Below are 21,010 nucleotides of genomic sequence, written 5' to 3' on the forward strand. Positions count from 1 at the left end.
TTCCTTCCGAGGAGTGGCTGGTGGGTTTGAACTGCCAGCCGTCTGGTTAGCAGGCAAGTGTCTTAGCCACTATGCTACCAGAGCTCCTATCTGATTTTAGGAGTTCTAAAAAGAAGAGGCAAAAAAGGGGGTGGGGGGGCTTTGCAAACAAATAATATAAAATTCTCATCACTGAGGACATAAATTTTTAGACTGATTGGTCCTACCGAGCACCCAGCCTAATGAATGAAAAAAGATACACACTAAGGCACATAGTCATGACATTTGAAAATAGCATAAAGAAAAGATTAAAAAATCTAGAAGGAAAACATTAAGTCACCTTCAACAGATTAGAATAAAATGGTATTAAACTTTCAACAGTAGTACTGGAAGCTGGAAGAAATGCAGCTATATTCTCAGATTTCTGAGGGAAAAATAATTTTTAAACTAGATCCCAGTTACCACGATAGAATAAAGATGTTCTTGAACATCCAGTCTATCCCCAAATTTACCGTATGTACCTGTTCTCAGGAAACTTAATGTATAAGTTGAGAAAGTGGAAGGTATGAATCCAGGAAAATGGACTTACTAAGAATTTATTTTAACCCCAAATTGTGATATTATGGATGGATTGTGATATAGTGGAGAGAGGATGGATTGCAGAGAGAGTGGTAGGGGTTATGGGGTTGAAGGGTGAGTCATTAGAGAGCTAAAGCCTCATATGACTGTCATACTGTCATCGGAATTCAGTTGATATCTAAAGTAAAACAATAAAATCGAGTAGAGTACAGCATATTATTTGGGAACATGGACATAAATATGACTGAAAAAGTTAAAAGGTAATTTGAATGGACAGGGTCAGCTATTTTTCTGTATAAGCTTTTTATTACTGTTTACTTTGGGTAGTATTTAATTTTTAAACAACGTTAATGTTACTTTTTTGTTGTTGTTATTTGCTGTCGAGTTGGACCCGACTCATAGCGACCCCTCGTTGGGTTTCTGGGGCGGTATCACTATGGAAGTAGATAGCGCAACCTCAAGTGAAAACAGAAGCTTCTCCTGGTAGGAACTATAGATGCTGCAGAAAAATACATAACATTTTAGGTAGTTAATTTCTATCTCTGGATTATTTTATCTTTAAAAAGAAAATAGCTGGGAATTAAAAATTGGCCTAACAAAAAGAGTGACCACATGCAGAAGTCTTGGAGTTCTTGTTTTGTGTGATAATATCTTAGTATGTTATGATCAAGGAGCTCTGGTGGCACAGTGGTTAAAGCATTTGGCTGCTAACCAAAAGGTCAGTGGTTTGAACCCATGAGCCACTCCATTGAAGAAAGATGAGGCAGTCTTCTTTTATAAAGATTTACAGCCTTGGAAACCCAGTGGAGGTCTCTATGAGTTATAGTTGACTCGATGGCAGTGAGGTTTTTTTTTTAATGATCACTGAAGGAAAAAGTACCTCGTGGATTACAAGTAATGGTATTAGGAGAAAAAATAATTCTTTTCCCCCCCCAGTATTCCTGGAACCAGAAACACTGGATCTTTTCTTCAATTTGTATCATTCGTTTCCACCACTACTGTCTCAGTTAGTAAGTAAAAATTATTCAATATTTCATTAAAAAGTACCTGGGTCATTGAAGTAAGGGGTCACATATACTTCTAAAAAATTTGATTTGTATACTACATACTTGATTGGGTTTTTCCAAATGTTTAGTGATTACCTTTCATAAATTTTTTTTTTTTTTTTAATTTCCTGGGATACATATTTCTAGTCCATTCCATTTCAGGGTCGAGCCCAGAACCAATTACTGTTGATTTAGCCCCTGCCGAGAGCCAGGAAAACCTATCAGTCTCTACATCTTCCTTCTTATTCAGTCCCTATTTTTTCTTCTGGGCCTCAGGCTACCATCTGCCACTCACCTGCATCTTCTCTTCTCTTATTCTCTCTCTGATTCTTTCTTCAACCTTCCTAGCTGCGTATCTTAGGCTTGTCAGGCAGCCTTCACCAGATCTCTATGAAGGAGGAGTGAAGTGGATCCACTCACTTGATTTTGTGTTCATCGCATTATGATCCTGTAAGAAAAGAACAACTCCAGGTGTTCATTTGTTTTTTGAATCAAATTCAGGGTAAAAAATTTCTTGAAACTCTTCCATTATGTTGACCTTTGTGACTGTGGGTCTTATATTTGTGGAATCTAAAACAGGGACCAGGAAGATTCAAAAAAAAAAAAGAAAAAAAGTTACCAGTTTAATCATCAAAGCTTGCACAAATAAAGTTAAGGAACTGTAATGTCATTTCTTGGGAAAAGATGTTCCAGATTTAAGGTGCAAATCAACAGTATAATTGTTTACCAAGCATAAAGTGGAGGGTCAGCAAAGAAGGGGAAGGCCCTCAACGAGATGGATTGACACAGTGGCTGCAGTGATGGGCTCAGGTATAGCAGGGATCATGAGGCTGGCACAGGACCAGGCAGTGTTTCGTTCTGTTTATATGGGGTTACTATGAGTTGGAGGTGACTCGATGGCACCTAACAACAACAACAACAGTGTCTCCTATAAGAGAAATAGGTTCAACAAAATACTTCCTTTTTAAAATAAATTAAAAAAAAAAAAAGGCTCATCTTGAACCTAGGGTTTTGGTTTTCACGCTGGGTTTTACAGGGCATTAATGTTCAAGGTGGTACCATAGAGCTCAAGCTTTCTGTCTTTAAACCAGCATAGTCTTGCTTTTATTGTTTAAAAACTACGGTTTCATGTACAGTTATGTTTTGGACGAAACATGAAAGGTACCAGCGCTTAACATATAAAATACGAAACAACTGCTTTGAGAGAAAGTGACATTTATTGGCAACAAAGGAATATTAGAGCTGAGATTCAAATCCAGCTGTTTTTGGCCCAAACACTCTGGCTATTTTTAATATACTAGTAGTTCCCAAACCTTCTGCATATCAGAATTGTTTAGGGAGGGTTTTTATTTTTATATTTTATTTCTAACACCAGGGGCTGTGGCCAACTGTTGGAACATCTAAAAAGGGCATGGTCTAATTTTTGTCCCTATTCTCACACTTGCCAAGAGAGCCAAAGATTTTTCACGTGCAGAATCTCCTATCTTAAATATGTAAATATTGACAGTACATTCTAATTAAAAAAAAAAAGTTGGCAAACAAACATATGTGGACCAAAACAAAACCTATATAGGCCATTTTGGACTGAAAGTTGCCAATTTGGAGGTCTGTCAGTCAATGATCAGACTGACTTCAATGAATACCAGTAGTAGGATTAAGGACCCAAGTAGTGAGATTGTCTGGTACAGTATTGAAGAAGTTAGGAAGGCAGCTATGCCAGATACTGTTTAGGAATTTATAGGGTATGTAATTCTTCTAGCAGCATTTTATAAACTTTTCTAAAGATATTAATTGAATAATATGGATAGAATCTTCCATGGCTAAATAAGTTTGGGACAGTAAATAAAGTATTTCTTTTCCTTTGCAGGATACTACAGTGCATAATGTGCAGAGTTTCATATATTCCACCATAAAATCTTATTTTCTTTTTGGTAGAACACCTGCCTCAGTGGTTCTCAAATAGAGCTAGCCATTAGAATCAGTTGGAAAGCCTTTTGAACATACACTTGTGCAGGCACTTGTTCTAGCAGATTTGGTATTTGATAAAATATTAGAGGGGAATACACACAGTTAGGAATTTTAATGGTGGGGTAGAAGGATTATGAGTGGTGATGGTGGTTGATGATATTTAGCTTTCATTATTTTTAGATTCTGTAATGCTTTTTTTAAAAATGAAAAATTTTGAATGTGAAGACTTGTATTCATTACATGTAGCCATGGATGCTTTTAAAATTGAAATAAATTTTGTTGTTGTTTTTAGGCACTTTCATGTTTAGTTCAGTTTGCTTCTGCAAGAAGGTCCTTATTTAGCAGTCCTGAACGTGCCAAGTACCTTGGTAATTTAATTAAGGGAGTAAAAAGGATACTTGAAAACCCTCAGGTATTTATAAAGTAATTTAATTAATACTTAGCATATAGAAATACAATTTTTTTGCCCAAAGCTGCATAATAAACTCAGCATGAATTTGTGATGCAGCAAGAAAATATAAAGTATCACATTCATCTTCATTAGGTCTCATTGTAGCAGTTTTTTGGGCAGTTTTTTAAAAATAGATGTTTACCTGACAGACTTCTGTCTTCCCCTTCTTTGTCATTGTTCCATTGTTTTAGGTGATTGTAAATCAAGTTGGATATCTTGATATGTTTCTGCCATTTACCATTGTACTAAATTTCTTTGCTTGTACTTCTTAAGTTACTAAAGTGATTAATTCTAAGTTATAGCTACTTTCTGAACTGGAAAACTTAATATAAGTATGAATGTTAATAATGGAAGAAGTGGCTTTAAATTATGAAAAAATACCTTTTGCCCTCTTGTGGACAAATAAGAATTTGTAGATTTTAAAATACGCTCTCTATATTAAAAGGTGCTTTGGTGATGTGGTGGTTAGAGCCCTCAGCTATTAACCAGAAGATGAGCAGTTCAAACTCACCAGCTGCTCTGCCAGAGAAAGTTGAGACATCCTGTTTCCGTAAAGGTTTACAGTCTTAAAAACTCTTTGGGGGTCGCCATGAGTCAAAATTGACTGAATGGCAGTGGCCTTCTCTATTTTAAGGACAGAACGTCTTTGGTAATATTCATCTCAGAGAATTTCAAAGCCATTGATTACTAATGAGTGGTTTGCAGTGCTAGATAAAATTTGTTGTTTCACTTTCTGTTTTGCTTTTTGTTAAAATGTCTGTAATGAAACCAAACTCACTGCCATCAAGTCGATTCTGACTCATACCGACCCCCATAAGGTTTCCAAGGCTGTAATCCTTACATAAATAGATTGCTTCATCTTCCTCCATGGAGCAGCTGGTGGGTTTGTACCACTGACCTGGTTAGCAGCCAATGCCTTACCCACTGTGCCACCAGCGCTGCTTTTTATCTATAATGAAGGTACAGATTTTGAAGGTTAAATGATGATTGAAGAGGTTTATCTAAGTCTTGTGGTTGTTACTTTCTGGAGAGGCATGTAAGTCCTCTACAGAAAGAAATGTGCTTGCTCTAAAAAAATGTTGTGTGTGTTGTTATTCTCACAGATATTTTATATGTTACTATATGGTTGTTTTATCTTTTCATTGTTAGCATAGCTGTCATATATATCTGTTTTCTGTTAACTGGGATTTTACCAATATACTTTAAAAATTTTAGTTGTTTGATTTACTGTCATCAACCACTATGGGGAGATAGTATGCCACTGCCAGATTTAAATGATTTTTATGTTAATGTTTAATGGCTGTATAAGTTAATTTAGATATTATATTGATTATGTTAATATTGTTGTTGTTGTTATGTGCCGTCAAGTTGGCCCCGACTCATAGCGACCCCCCTTGGGTTTCCGAGGCAGTATCACTACGGAAGTAGGATTGCCCAACCTTCCTTCCGAGGAGTGGCTGGTGGGTTTGAACCGCCAGCCGTCTGGTTAGCAGGCAAGTGTCTTAGCCACTATGCTACCAGAGCTCCCATGTTAGTATTAGAAGAGTGTATATAAAAATACCTATGCATACAAAATATCTTTCTGAAATTTGCCCTTAATAATTAGACACTGTTTTATATGCTTTCATGGAACTCATGTGAATGAAATAATTAGAAACTCTTTCCTGAGAGATTAAACAGATAGATTTTGAATTCTACTTTGTTCCAGGTACAGTGCTTAGTGCAAAGTACTCAGACTAATAACAGATGTGCCCTGTCTTCAAGGGGCTTATAGAAAACTAGGGATACCTTTCTTAGTCTTCCCTTTTAACCTGTCCTCTCCAAAAAGTCACCTCTGTGTCTTGGAGATATTATTGTTAAATCTTCTGTTCTCCATTGTTTGAATGACTCTATAGGCATGCCTCAGTGATACTGTGGGTTCAGTTCCAGACCATCGCAATAAAGGAAATATTGCAATAAAGCTAGTTACATGATTTTTTGGGTTTCCCTGTGCATATGAAAGTTATATTTACCTATACTATAGCCTATCAAGTCTGCAATAGCATTATGAAAAAGCTTGAAATATTGTGAGAATTACCAAAATGTGACACAAAGACACACAATGAGCACATACTGTTGGAAAAATGGCACCAATAGATTTGCTCAATACAGGGTTGCACAAACCTTCAATTTGTAAAATATGTAGTATCTGTGAAGCACAATAAAGGGAAGCACAATAAAACTAGTATGCCTGTACTTAGAGATGGGAGTTGCTTCAGGGCACAGTGACTGCAGGATCTCAATAAGTACTTGTTGAATTAAAAGAAATTTGTGTTACTTGTTTACACACACAATTTAAGTCCAGTAAGTACTTCTCTTTTTCATGGTTTCAAGAGCCCATTCATAATTTTCATCTTAAATATTTTTAAGTCATTTGTTGACTTCTGTTTAAACCCTAACACACAGTCACACACACACACACACACACACACACACACACACACACATTTTTGGTGTAATTCTAATTCCGTCATCATGGTGCAAAGTTTATTCCAGAGCCTCTACTTTGAAGTGTCTATTATTAAGCACTGATGACAACATTAAATCCAGCAGGTGTCACTCCCCTGCCCCATTGTTATCTCCCAAGTGACACAAAATACCATAAGTACCCATGAAAACTGAGAGACTTAATAAGATACAGTTGGCATTCATGGTATAATAGGTTGATAGCTTGGTTTGTTTCTAACTATGTTTAAAAGCCTTTCTTTTGGTCTTAAAATTTAGGGTTTGTCTGATCCAGGTAATTATCATGAATTTTGTCGATTTTTGGCTCGTTTGAAGACAAATTATCAGCTGGGAGAATTAGTTATGGTGAAAGAATATCCTGAGGTCATCAGATTGATAGCTAACTTTACAATTACTAGCCTCCAGGTAAGTAAAAATATATAGTTGATATTAAACTGTAGACATTTGGAAATAATTTTTTGGTATTGGTTGGTGGGAGGTTTTGTTTGTTTTTTACTGTCCATTAATTTGGGTAGTTTGCAAAAATTTTCATTACAAACTGTTAGGTAAAAAAGTGAAATGTAATATTTATAGTAATAAAAATTTAGGAATCACTTAAATATCTAACAATGGAATAATGACTAAGAAGCTGTAGTAAATCCATTTGAAGAAATAAAAGGATATTTTTTTACAGGAAAAATATGTTTTATAAATCTGGAGGAGAGGTTATAAAATCTTATTTTCTTCACAATGTCAACTCTGGAAAAATACGCATGGAAAAAATATGATTGGAAGGAAATACACTAACTTTTTAACAGTGATCATTTCTGGGTGGTAGAGTAATGAGAGAGTGTTTCTTTATACTTCTTTGTATTCCAAAATTTGCTATGTTAAATGTTTATTACGTATATTAACAGAAGAACAATTCATTTAACTATGTACGTGTAATAGTTATGCCTCTGTAATTCTTATTCTAAGAAGACAAAATATCATTTTCAGTAACTTTTGCTTCATTTCTTTGTAGCATTGGGAATTTGCTCCCAATAGTGTTCATTATTTATTAACGCTGTGGCAACGGATGGTAGCATCGGTTCCTTTTGTGAAATCTACTGAACCCCATTTATTAGACACTTATGCACCAGAAATCACGAAGGCCTTTATCACTTCTCGGTTGGAATCTGTTGCCGTAGTTGTGAGGTACTGAAAGCTAAATGTTTATGTTTTAGTTTCATCTTTTGCATTTAATAATTTTTTAAAATCGAGATATAATTTACCTACCATAAAATTTGCCCTTAGTGTACAGGAATGTAAGTTGTCTGAATAAGTGCATGAAGTTATGTAACTACCATCATAATCAAGAAGTTCTAAAAGTTCTTTTGGGTTCCTCTGTAGTCAGCCCTCTCATCTTCAGCCCCTGTCAATTACTGATCTATTTTTTTCTCCTATAGTTTTTACCTTTTGCAGAATGTCATATAAATGAAATCACATTATGTAGCCATTTCATCTGCCTTCTTTTATTTAATATAACATATTTGAAATCCTCCCTGATACATCAGTTGGTCTTTCCTTTTTACTGCTGAGTACTAGTTCATTTTGTAGATATATCATAATTTGTTTATCCATTCACCTGTTTGGGGTGAATTTAATTTGGGGTGTTTTAATTTTGGCAGTTATGAATAAAACCAAATTATGAATTTGGAAATTATGGCTATAAACATTCCTGTACAGATTTTTATGTAAACACAAGTTTTCATTTTTCTTGAGTTAAATACCTACGAGTGGGATTCCTGGGTTGCATGGTAATTGTGTATTCTTTTTTTGGTGTGAGTTCTTTGGCATTTACTTTATAAGAAACTGCCAAACTATCTTCCAAAGTGGCTATATCATTTTGCATTTCCACCAGTAATATATGAAAGATCTAGCTGCTCTGTGTCCTCACCAGCCCTTGATATTATCAATTGTTGGTCTTTTTGTTATTTTTACTCAGTCTAATAGTTGTGCAATAATGACTAGTGATGTACTTACTATCATATGTATATATATTCTTTGTAAATTACCTGTCAAATTAAAAAAAATTTTTTTTAATCAAGAATTGAAAGGCATGTGTTCTGGTCACACATCTTAATCATGTATGTGTTTTGCAAATATTTTCTCCCAGTTCATAGCTTAGCCTTTTATTTCTTTACCAGTCTTTTGAAAAGCAAAATACTAAATTTTAATAAAGTCCAAATTGTTGTTGTTACGTGCTGTCAAGTCGGACCCGACTCATAGAGACCCCTTCTTGGGTTTCCGAGGCGGTATCACTACAGAAGTAGTTTGCCCAACCTTCTTTCCGAGGAGTGGCTGGTGGGTTTGAACCACCAGCCTTCTGGTTAGCAGTCAAGTGCCTTAGGCACTGCGCTACCAGAGCTCCGATGTTTTTTTTTTTTTAAATGCTTTTGGTGTCCAATCTAAGAAATCTTTGCTTAAGCCAAAGTTTCAAAGATTTTCTTTTGTACTCTTGTAAATGTTTTATAGTTTTAGGATCTACATTTAAGTCTATGATCTATTTCAAGTTAATATTTTTATTTGGCCAAGTTTCCATTTTTGCATATGGATTCCCAATTATTTTAACATCATTTGTTGAAAAAATTATCCTTTCTCCATTGAATTGCCTGGACACTTTTGTGAAAAATTAATTGACCACATGTGTGTGGTTCTATTTCTGGACTCTCAATTCTGATTAATTTATATGTGCACTCTTCCTCCAGTATCCTTTCATGATCACTGTATCTTTATAATAAACTTTGAAATCAGGTAAAGTGAGTCCTTAACTTTGATTTTCCTTTTTTGAAATTGTTTTGCCTATTCTAGTTCCTTTGCTTTTCTAGGAACGTTTGAGAATCAGCCTGTCAATTTCTAATTTCAGTTTCTAATTTCTGGGATTTTGGCTGTGATTGCATTGAATCTTAATTTAGGGGGAGAATTGACATATCAACAATTTTGAGTTTATTAGACCATGAATATTTCTATCTTTTCATTTATTTACATCTTCTTAGACTTTTCTCATCAGTGTTTTGTAGTTTTCAATATGCAGATCATCCATTTTTTTTTTTGTAATCTTCATTGTTATTTGGGTAGAAGTCTACAGAGCAAATTCATCTTCCATACAACAGCTCACACACACCCTATGTCATGACATCGGCCACAACTTCCCACAATGCGACAGCCATCCTCCCACCTCGTCCCCACAGCCACCTCCCCGCTGCGTCCCTCCCTCCCATGCACTCCCGCCCCTCTAGCTGTCACCCTGCACACACACCGTCCCTCTACTCTCCGGTCTTCCATGTGTTTTGTTAGATTTAATCAGTATTTTATGTTTTCTGTACCTTTATATGATACTTTCTTTGAAATTTCAGTTTTAGGTGTTCATTGAGACTGTTGCTGTTGTTAGGCGCTGATGAGTTGGGTCCCACTCTTAGTGACCCTGTGTACTACAGAATGAAACCTGCCCAATCCTGCTCCATCCTCATAATCCTTGCTATACCTGAGCCTATTGTTGCAGCCACTGTGTCTGTCCATTTAGTTGAGGGTCTTCCCCTTTACGCTGACCTTCCACTTCACCGAGCATGATATCCTTTTCCAGGGAATGGCCCCTTCTGACAGCATGGCCAAAGTAGGTGAGGCAAAGTCTGGCCATTCTTGCTTCCAAGGAGCATTCCAACTGCGCTTCTTCCAGGACCGATTTGTTCTTTCTTCTTGGAGTCCATGGTACCTTCAGTATTCTTCGCTAACACCACAACTCAAAAACATCAACTCTTCTTCAGTCTACTTTATTCATTGTCCAGCTTTCACATGCATATGAGGCTACTGAAAACACCATGGCTTGGGATAGGTGCACCTTAGTCTTTAAAGAGACATCTTTGTTCTTTAGCATTTTAAAGAGGTCTTTTGCAGCAGTGCAATATGCCATCTGATTTCTTGACTGCTGCTTCCATTGGTGTTGACTTTGGAACCAAGTAATATGAAATCGTTGACAACTTCAATCTTTTCTTCATTTATCGTGATGCTGCTTATTGGTCCAGTTGGGAGGATTTTTGTTTTTTTATGTTGAGGTGTAATCCGTATTGCAGACTGTAGTCTAATTTTCATCAGTAAGTGCTTCAAGTCATCTTCACTTTCAGCAGGCAAGGTTGTGTCCTCTGCATATTGTAGGTTGTTAATGAGTCTTCCTTCAATTTTGATGCCATGTTCTTCTTCATTTAGTCCAGTTTCTTGGATTATTTGCTCAGCATGCATATTGAATAAGTATGGTGAAAAGATACAACCCTGACACAAACCCTTCCTAATTTTAAACCATGCAGTATTCCCTTGTTCTGTTCAAAGGACAACCTCCTGGTCCATGTACAAGTTTCTCATGAGCACAATTAAGTGTTCTGGAATTCCCATTCTTTTCAGTATTATCCATAATTTGTTATGATTCACACAGTCAAATACTTTTGCATAGTCAATAAAATACAAGTAGACGTATTTATGGTATTCTTTGCTTTCAGTTAAGATCTATCTGACACCAGCAGTGATATCCCTCATTCCATGTCCTCTTCTGAATCCAGCTTGCATTTCTGGAAGTTCCCTGTCAATGTACTGCTGCAACTGTTTTTGAATTATCTTCAGCAAAATTTTACTTGTGTGTGATATTAATGATATTTTTTGATAATTTCCACATCCTGTTGGATCACCTTTCTTTGGAATGGGCAAGATGTGGGTATCTTCCAGTCAGTGGTGCAGGTAGCTGTCTTGTAGATTTCTTGGCAGAGATGAGTGAGGGCCTCCATCACAGTATCTGTTTGTTGAAACATTTCAGTGATATACTATGAATTCCTGGAGCCTTATTTTTCACCAATTCCTTCAGCTTTGACTTCGTCCTTCAGTATCATTGGCTCTTGATCATATGCCACCTCCTGAAATGGGTGAACATCAACCAATTCTTTTTGGTACTTGGTACAGTGACTCTGTATTCCTTCCTTCTTCTTTCATTGTTTCCTGCATCATTCAATATTTTGCCCATAGAATGTTTCAGTATTGCAACTCAAGGCTTGAAGTTTTTCTTCAGTTCTTTCAGCTTGAGAAATGCTATGTGTATTCTTCCCTTTTGGTTTTCTAACTCCAGGTCTTTACACATTTCATTGTAATAATTGACTTTGTCTTCTTGAGCTACTCTTTGAAATCTTCTGTTCAGCTCTTTTGTCTTGTCATTTCTTCCATTTGCTTTAGCTACTCTCCATTTAGGGGCAAGTGTCAGGGTCTCTTCTGACATCCATTTTGGTGTTTTCTGTCTTTTTAATGACCTTTCACTTTCTTCGTGGATGATGATCTTGATGTCATCCCACAGTTCATCTGGTTTTCAGTCTTTGGTGTTCAGTGCATCAAATCTGTTATTCAGATCGTCTGTAAATTCAAGTGAGATGTAATCAAGGTCGTATTTTGGCTGCCATGGACTTGTTATAATTGTATTCAGCTTCACTTCAACTTGCATGTGAGCAGTCAGTGGTTTGTTCCACAGTCAGCTCTTGGCCTTATACTCTCATTGAGAGTATAGCAATGCAGTTGAATTGTATGTTGATCTTGTGCCCTGTGACCTTGGTAAACTCATCTATTAGTTCTAGTAGCTTTTTTTTTCTTTTTGTAGATTCTTGGCATTTCCTGTGTAGGTAATCATGTTATCTTCAAATATGCCAAAAAACCTTTTGCCACTGAGTCCATTCTGACTCATAGAGACCAAATAGGGCAGAATAGAACTGCCTCCTGTGGTTTCCAAGTCTGTAATCTTTACAGAAGCAGACTACCACATCTTTCTCCCACAGATTGGCTGGTTAGTTTAAACTGCTAGACTTTGGGTTCGCAGCTGAGAACTTAATCACTGTGCCACCAAAGCTCCTTTTTTCACATGTATTTATTTCTTCCATTCTGATTCATTTTTGTTTATCTATCATAAAATTTTTATCTAATATAAATAAGGTTTCTTTTTGGTGGGAAAAAGTACATCATAATAATGCCCTTTGTAAACTTGTTTTTTATATATTTGTAGAGATAATTTAGATGATCCACTGGATGATACCGCTACTGTGTTTCAGCAGCTGGAGCAGTTATGTACTGTCAGTAGATGTGAATATGAAAAGACATGCACTTTTCTTGTACAGTTGTTTGACCAAAATGCACAGAATTACCAAAAACTTCTACATTCAGCTTCTCAGATAACTGTGGATATGGCAATTCAGGAAGGTGAGTAAATTTTTTATTACTACTTTGAATATTAAGTTCAGTTTTAAGTAGCATCATTATCATTTCATTTAATATTTTTTTTATAGATCATTTTTATGTATTTTCCCCAACTCTTAGATTCCTAATAAATTTTATTAACCTTCTGGGTATTTTGGTAGCTTGATGGTTAATGTTTAGAACTAACTCATTTTGTGGCATTTAGTCTTCCTCTGATTGATTTTTGAGTAGAATTAAAAACATCATTAAATATCAAATGCATACATAAAGGATATTTATGTATGTTGAGACTTAGAGAATAGTAGCAACAAATACCTTCCCTACTACATTAAAGAATAGATTAGTACCAATACCTTTGACACTTTTCTCTTTCCAAATCCATTACCTCACTTACCAGCAGAAGGTAGTTACAATCTTGAATTTTATCTATCAATCTATGCCTTTTCTTCATAGTTTGACTGTATGCGTATATATTCTTTGAAAGTGGTTTTGCGTATTTCTAAGCTTTATACAAATGGAATTAGACTATATATATTCCTCTACAACTTGTGTTATTATTATTACTTTTCCAGTATTGCATTTTGAGCGTCCATCTTGATGCATATAGCTGTAGTTCACTCATTTTCACTGCCCTGCACTATTCTATTGTTTGACTATGCCACTATTTATGCATTTTCTTGTCATTGGGTAGTTTTCTCTAGTGTTTTGCTAATATAGTAGTGTTGCTGTAAAGGTTGTTCAATATGTCCTGTACATATTGAGCTTTAGTCGATGATGCTAAACTATTTACTTTTTTTAAAGCACCAGATAGTAAATGTTTTAGACATGGTTGATCGCATGGTCTCTGTCTCAGTTACTCAGCTCTGCTGTTGTAGCTAGAAAGCAGTTGTAGACCATACATAAAGGAATAAATGTGGCTATGTTCCAGTAATACTTATTTACAAAAACAATTAACTGGCTCACAGGCCATAGTTTGCTGACCCCTGATTGACATCCTTGCCAACAGTCCCTAATATTAAACTTAGTTTTTTGCCAGTCTACTTGGAGTGATGTATCACTGAGTATTTTCATTTTCAGTCCCCTGATTATTAATGAAGGTTAGCATTGTTTCATGTATTGACATGTTTGTTAATGTCTTTTATTCATTACCTTGCATCTATACCATTGGATTGTTTGTCTTTCTCTTACTCATTTGTAGTTTTTTTTTTAATGTATTTTTGACACTAATCCTTTAATTACTTGAATTGTAAATATCATCTCTAAGTTTGTGACCTGACTATACACCTCATTTAATGTCTTTTGATAAACAGAAATTCTTAGTTGTTTTTATATTAGACTTTATTTTAATTAATTTACTTAGTTTTTATGTCACTATGAGTCAGCATTGACTCAGTGGCAATGGAGTTTAATTTTTGTGAAAACCAAAACAAAACACACTGCTGTTGACTCAGTTCTGACTCATAGCGGACCCCCATTAGGTTTCTAAGGCGGTAAATCTTCTTGGAAGTAGATTGCTCCATCTTCCTTCTGTGAAGGGACTGGTGAGTTTGAACTGCCAGCTTTCTAGTTAGCAGTCAGATGCCTTAGGCACAGTGCCACCAGAATTCCTTTTAATTTTTGTGAAGAGGTAATACTGTCCAAAATTTTATAATATAAAAGGTGTTCTGTCTCAGTCTTATACTCTGTTCTCCCATTCTTCATGCCAACAAGTAATCATTCTTACTAGTTGGTATGTTTCTACGTGCACATGCAAGCAATTATGAGTATATAGATTCTTACTTCCCCTTATTTATTTAGAATATGGCATACCACATGCATCATTCTACTGCTTGGTTTTTTTCATTTAACAACGTATTTTCAAATCAGATATACACTATTTTATTGTTTAATGTATCAATATATTCCATTCCTTAACACTGTTCATAGACATTTCGAGTTGGTGCTGTCTTGTGCTATTAAAGCAAATGCTTCTCATAGCAAAGGCAGTGCTTATAGGGAAATTTATAGCTCTAAATGCCTACATTACACAACAGAGATCTCAAATCAATAGCTGAACTTTACACCTTGAGGAATTAGAAAAAGAAGAGCAAACAGCCTAAAACTAGCAGAAAGAAGGAAATAATAAAGATTAGAGTGGAGACAAATGAAAAGGAGAATAGAACAAATGAATGAAACAAAAAATTGGTTCTTTGGAAAAATCAATAAAATCAACAAACCTTTAGCTACTGACAAATGAAAAAAGAGAGAAGACTCTAATTGCTAAAATCAGGAATGAAAGTGGGGGCATTACTTCTGACTTTATAGAAATAAAAATGATTATGGAAGACTACTCCAAACAATTCATACAACATCTTAGATAACTTAGATGAAATGAACTAATTCCTGGAAACATACAAAGTACTTAAAAATGTCTCCAGAAAAATAAAAAATTTCAACAGACTGATAACAAGTAAGGATAATGAATCAGTGATTTAAAAAATCCTGCCAACAAAGATAAGACTTTGATGTCATGGCTTCACTGGATTCTTCTAAACATTTAAAGAAGAATTAACAATCCTTCTTCCACTCTTCCAATAAACTTTTATCAAACTCTTCCAAAAGCATTGTTGCTGTTAGGTGCTATCAAGCGCATTCCGACTCATAGCGACCTCTTGTGCAATAGAATGAAACACTGCCCCATCCTGTGCCAACCTCACAATCTCCAGAGGTATTAGGAGGGAACGTTTACTAACTTAATTCTGTGAGACCATCATTATTACCCTGACACCTGAGCCAGATAAAGACATCACGAGTGTGTTGATTAAGATCGTGTATCAACTTAGCTAGGTCGTGATTCTCAGTAGCTTGGCAGTTATGTGATGATATGGTCATTCCCCATTTTGTGATCTGATATGATATAATCACTTTCACAATGAGATCTGATACAATGTGATCACATCCATAATGAAATCTGGCTTTTTTGCTCACTGCATTGGCCCTTTATCATCTGACCTCTGGTTCTTGGGACTTGAGTCAGCAGCCTGCTATACTGCCTGCTGATCCTGGGATTTGTTAGCCTCTGTAGCCTGTGGACCAGCAGTCTGACCCACTGATCTTTGGATTTGTCAGCCTCTGCAGTTATGTGAGTCAGGAGAAGCCTCCATTTTGATTTGACCCATAGACTTGATAGTTGCGAGCCTCTGCACCATGTGCACCATTTCCTTGTGATAAATCCCTTGTCTTTTTCAGTGTATGTGTGTATGTGTTTATACACACACAAACACACACACACAAATAAGCTTCATTGGTTTTACTTCTGTAAAGAACCTAACTTAAGATGACAAGAAAAGAAAATTGTAGACCAGTATCTCTTACGAATATAGATGCAAATATCCTCAACAAAGTTCTGGCAAAGTGAATCCAACAACATATTAAAAAGATTATACACTAGGATCAAAGGGTATTCATACCAGGAGTTCAAGAGTTGTACAACATAAAAAAATTGTTCCATGTAATATACCACATTGCTAAAATGAAAGACAAGAAAATAAAAATAATAATCTTAATTGCAGAAAATGTATTTGTCAAAATTCAACACTGTTATGATAAAAATAGTTAAGAAACTAGGAATAGAAGGGAAACCTCTTCAGTACAGTAAAGAATGTTTAGGAAAACCCCACAACTAACATCATACTCAGTGGGGAAAGATTTTTTTAAAAAATTTTTATTGTGATTTGGGTGAAAGTTTACAGAGCAAATTCACTTTCCATACAACAGCTCACATACACTTTGTCTCATGACATTGACTCAATTTCTCACAATGCAATAGCTCGCCTCCTACTTCCTCCCCATAATTACCTCTTCCCTATGTCCTTCCCTCCCATGCACCCTGCACCCTGAGCTGTCTCCCTGTGCATAAACAGCCTTTCTGTTCTCCCATGATTGTTCTCTCCAAGGAGTGTATCTAGCTAAGGTAAATGTTCGGTTCATATGCCTGTGTTTTGTTTGGCTGGAAGCCACAAGAGCGGGTTCACTTTCAGACCTGAAGGACAGCTGAGGGTCGTGGTCTCAGTGGTTCCACCAGGCTCTATCAGACCAGCAAACCTGGTTCCTTTTCTTTTTAATAATGATTTTGACTTTTGTTCCACATAGTTGTCGCACTCTATCCAGGATCTCCTACATAGATCCCCCTCTGAGTGGTTGACAGTGGTAGCTAGGCACCATCTAGTTCTTCTGGTCTCATAGTCATACAGGCTGAGTATTGCATGGTGTACCAGTCGCTTGGAGTGACTGTTTCCATGCATCTTTGGTTTCTTCATTCTTCTTTGCTCTGGACAAGGAGAGACCCGTCTAGATGGCCGCTTGCAAGCTTTTAAGATCACAATCACTACTCACCAAAGTAGGATGTGGAACAATGTTCTTGTGTAGTATGTTATGCCAATTGAGCTTGATGTCCCCTGCAACTATGGTCCTGAGCCCACAGGTCCAATTACTCGCTCCCTCTGGGTAGCTGGCTATGGCCAAGAAGTGACTACAACTTTGTCCCTTGTCAGCTCTACTATATATGTGGGGATTCTTACAGTACATACAAATACACTTGTAGAATCATTGTCTGCCAACCATATACACGGTCTTGGGCACACTCCCCCCTGCATAGACATACCTAATATTTCAGCCTGTTTACCCATATATCAATGTTTGCCTTCACTGACAACGCAGTACTGAATGTGCAAAAAGGTTCATCTTTGTTGTCTGTACCTCCCATGGACCTCTCTCTGTCTTCCTCTTCAATGGAGAAAGATTTGAAGCTTTGTTTCTAATATTAGGACAAGATAATACCCACTTTCACCACAGCTATTCTAGCCAGCAGTTAGGGAAGAATAAAAAATAAAATGCATCTATATTGGAAAAGAAGAAGTAAAACTGTTTATATTAGGGGAATACATGTTCCTATAAATAGAGTATCTTAAAAAATCCACAGAAAATCTAGAGCTAGGAAACAAATTCAGCAAAGTGGCAAGGTGTAAGATCAGCACAAAAAAATAAAGTTGTGTTTCTAACATAAATAATCAATAACCTGAAAAGGAAATTAAGGAAATAATTTCATTTATAATACCCTTTAAGAAAATAAAATGCCTAGGAATAAATTTAACCATGGAAGTGAAAGATTTATATACTGAAAACTATAAGCATTCCTAAAAGACATTCAAGAAAATGTCTGTGCTTCTGGATTGGAAGACCTAATATTGTGGAGATTGAGATGTCATTACCACTCAACAAGATCTACAGGTCCTATTCCAATCCTATCAAAATCCCAACAACCCATTTTTGCAGAAATAGAAAAAATACTCCTCAAATCTATATGGGATTGTAAGGGGCCATAGAAAACCAAAACAGTCTTGAAAAAGAAGGACTGAATTGGAGAAGTCACATTTCTTATTTCAAAACCTGACTACAAAATTACAATAATCAAAACAATATGGTATTGGCACAAGAATGGAATATAGGTCTGTGTAATAGGATAAAAAATTCAGAAATGAATCCATACGTACATCTGGCCAATTGATTTTTTTTTCTACTTTTTGTGATTTGGGTGAAATTTTACGAAGGCGATTCATTTTACATTCAACAGTTCATACACATTTTGTTTTGTGACACTGGTTACGTTTCCCGTAGTGTAACATCTCACCTGCCACTTCCTCCTTGTAGTTACCCTTTTCCTCTGTCCTTCTTGCTTATGCATTCCTGCCTCCCTGTGTCTCTCCTTGTGTAAATGCTGCCGTTCTGAACTCCCATGGTTGATTGTTCTAAGAAGTGCATCTCCCTAGTGTTCAGCTCATAGGCCTATCTATTGTTTGGCCAAGAGTTAAACCATGGAAGTAAGTTCAATTCCAGGCCTGAAAGATGACTTGGGGCCGTATCTCAGGGGTTTTACCAGTTTCTATCAGACCAGTAAGCATGGTCTTTTTTATGATTTTGAGTTTTGTTCCACATTTTCCTCCCACTCTATCTCTATATTTGATTCCTTTCTGAGTGGTTGGCCTTGGTAGCCAGCACCATCTAGTTCTTCAGCCAATTGATTTTTGACACGACTGCTAAGTCCATTCAGTGGCAAAGAATTGTCTCTTCAATAAATGGCAGTGGGACAATGTGTTTCCAAAAAAGAATGAATTGTGATCCCTTTCTCTGACTATATACAAAAAGCATCTCAAAATGAATTAGCAACCTGAATATAAGTGCCAGAACCATAAAGCTCTTAGAACAAAACAGAGGTAAAGCTTCAAGACCTCGTTTTTGGCAGTGGATTCTTAGATAGGACATTAAAAGCATGAGTAACAAAAGAAAAAAATAAAACATAAATTTTACTTCATCATTATTAAAAACTTGTGCATCAAAGAACATTATCGAAAAAGTGAGCAGAAAGCCTATAAAATGAGAGAAAATATTTGGAAATCACATATCTGATAAGAGTTTAATATGCAGAATATATGATTACCTTCTAAAAGCCAAAAATGATAACCAGTTTAAAAAATGGATAAAGGACTTAAATAGACATTGAAAACTCTGTGGAGCGTAATTCTACTCTGGCACACATAGACTCAACTGTTTTGTTATGTTTAGGATGGCTGTTATCAGAAAAGCAGAGAATGACAAATGTTGGAGAGGGGTGGTAAAATTGGAACCTTGTGCTTTACTGGTAGGAATCAGCTTGCCATTTCCTCAAAAAGTTAAAGATAGGACTACCATTTGACCCAGGAATTCCACTCCTGACTGTATACCCAAAGACTTGAAAGCAGGGACTCACACAGATACTTGTATACCAGTGTTCACTGCAGCACTACTCACAGTAGCCAAAAGGTAGAAACAGTCCAAATGTCCATCAACAGATCGTAAAGGCAATGTGGTATATACATACAATGGAATATTATTCAGTCATAAAAAGGAATGAAAATGCTACAACATGGATAAATCTTGAAAATATTATGCCGAATAAAATAAGTAAGGTGCAAAAGGTCAAATACTATATGATCCTACTTATATGAAATATCTAAAATAGGCAAATTCATAGAGACAGAAAGTACTTTGTGGTTATGAGAGGCTGAACAGAGGGCCAAAAGGTTATAGGAATGAATGTCTGCTTTTTAAAGAGATCCTTGGCCTGCTCAAAAGTGATTGTTTTATATTACAAAAAAATTCCTTAACATGGCTTTAGTTTGTACTAATGAATGTAGTGGTATTCAATTTCTTTTGTGCAGACAATATACTTCTGTTAGTGTTGAACAAAGAAAATTATATGCCCTCGTTATGTGTGCTTTAATTTAGATGTTTAATGGCTTTTAATGTTACAAAATAAGTTTATTATTATGATCTCATTTGTATTATATTGTCTTGCTCTTCTATATTTGTGGTGATGTGGTCATGGTTTACAAAAACAATAATCCCTAAGAAATAGGTCATTAACAGTAGTTAACGATTACTTGTGATCTATGGTAATGACTGATTTCTTTGGGATTATTGCGGTTATAAACCATAATTACAGATTATTATAGCAATAATTATTTTGTTAAGGAAAAAGTGTTCTGTGTTTGAACAGCTGCTAAAACAAGTGCCTTGAACATTTCAGGATAAATAGAAAAATAGAAAATTATAATGGAAATTTAGTCTTATTGTAAGGTGACTTTAAAAAAAATATGAAGTTCATGTATTGGATTTTTTTTCTAAATGCAATTTAGATTCATGGATTTACATGATTCTTTAAACTTTGTGTATATAGTTCTGTAAGCAAACTAAGTTCTTAACATTTATTATTTTGAAGATTATCAATCTAAAATTACTGAGGTTTAGGGAAAGATGTAATGCTTATGAGAAATATTGTTTCTCATGCAGCTAAATATTATTAAGCTTAATAATAATGCCTTTAAATTTCAGTGTTCATTTCTAACCCTAATCCTAACTCATTCAATCAGTACTTGTTAAGTTTCTAAGGGTTAAGAAATTATTGCTTTTCTCTTTCTCTTATGATAGAATAGAAATGATTACTGTCTAAAACAAGGAAAGAGTAGATATGCATTCTATTTTTTTTTAGGTAAACTTTCATTTAATATTATAATTTCAGGAAAAAAATGCTCCCAATTGCATAGCATTTTTTGATCTAAAAAAGCTGAATTAAAGGTCATGTTGTTGTTGTTGTTGTTAAGTGCCGTCGAGTCGTTTCCGACTCATAGCGACCCCATGCACAGCAGAACGAAACACTGCCCGATCCCGC

General features: G+C 35.7%; 1 protein-coding gene across 1 annotated transcript in view; it reads left to right on the plus strand.

Moving 5' to 3' along the window:
• The window catches only part of RANBP17 (RAN binding protein 17), a 533,584-nt gene that overhangs the window by 61,553 nt on the left and 451,021 nt on the right, over positions 1-21,010 (plus strand). The window contains exons 8-12 of the mRNA XM_007939761.2: positions 1,495-1,568; positions 3,865-3,984; positions 6,787-6,933; positions 7,532-7,704; positions 12,575-12,768. Of these exons, the coding sequence (XP_007937952.1) occupies positions 1,495-1,568; positions 3,865-3,984; positions 6,787-6,933; positions 7,532-7,704; positions 12,575-12,768 (708 nt within the window). The remainder of the gene's footprint in view (positions 1-1,494; positions 1,569-3,864; positions 3,985-6,786; positions 6,934-7,531; positions 7,705-12,574; positions 12,769-21,010) is intronic.

The sequence above is a fragment of the Orycteropus afer genome, unplaced genomic scaffold (genome assembly GCF_000298275.1).
Source record: "Orycteropus afer afer isolate SDZICR_OR568_19922 unplaced genomic scaffold, OryAfe1.0 scaffold00062, whole genome shotgun sequence".
Classification (NCBI taxonomy): Eukaryota; Metazoa; Chordata; class Mammalia; order Tubulidentata; family Orycteropodidae; genus Orycteropus; species Orycteropus afer.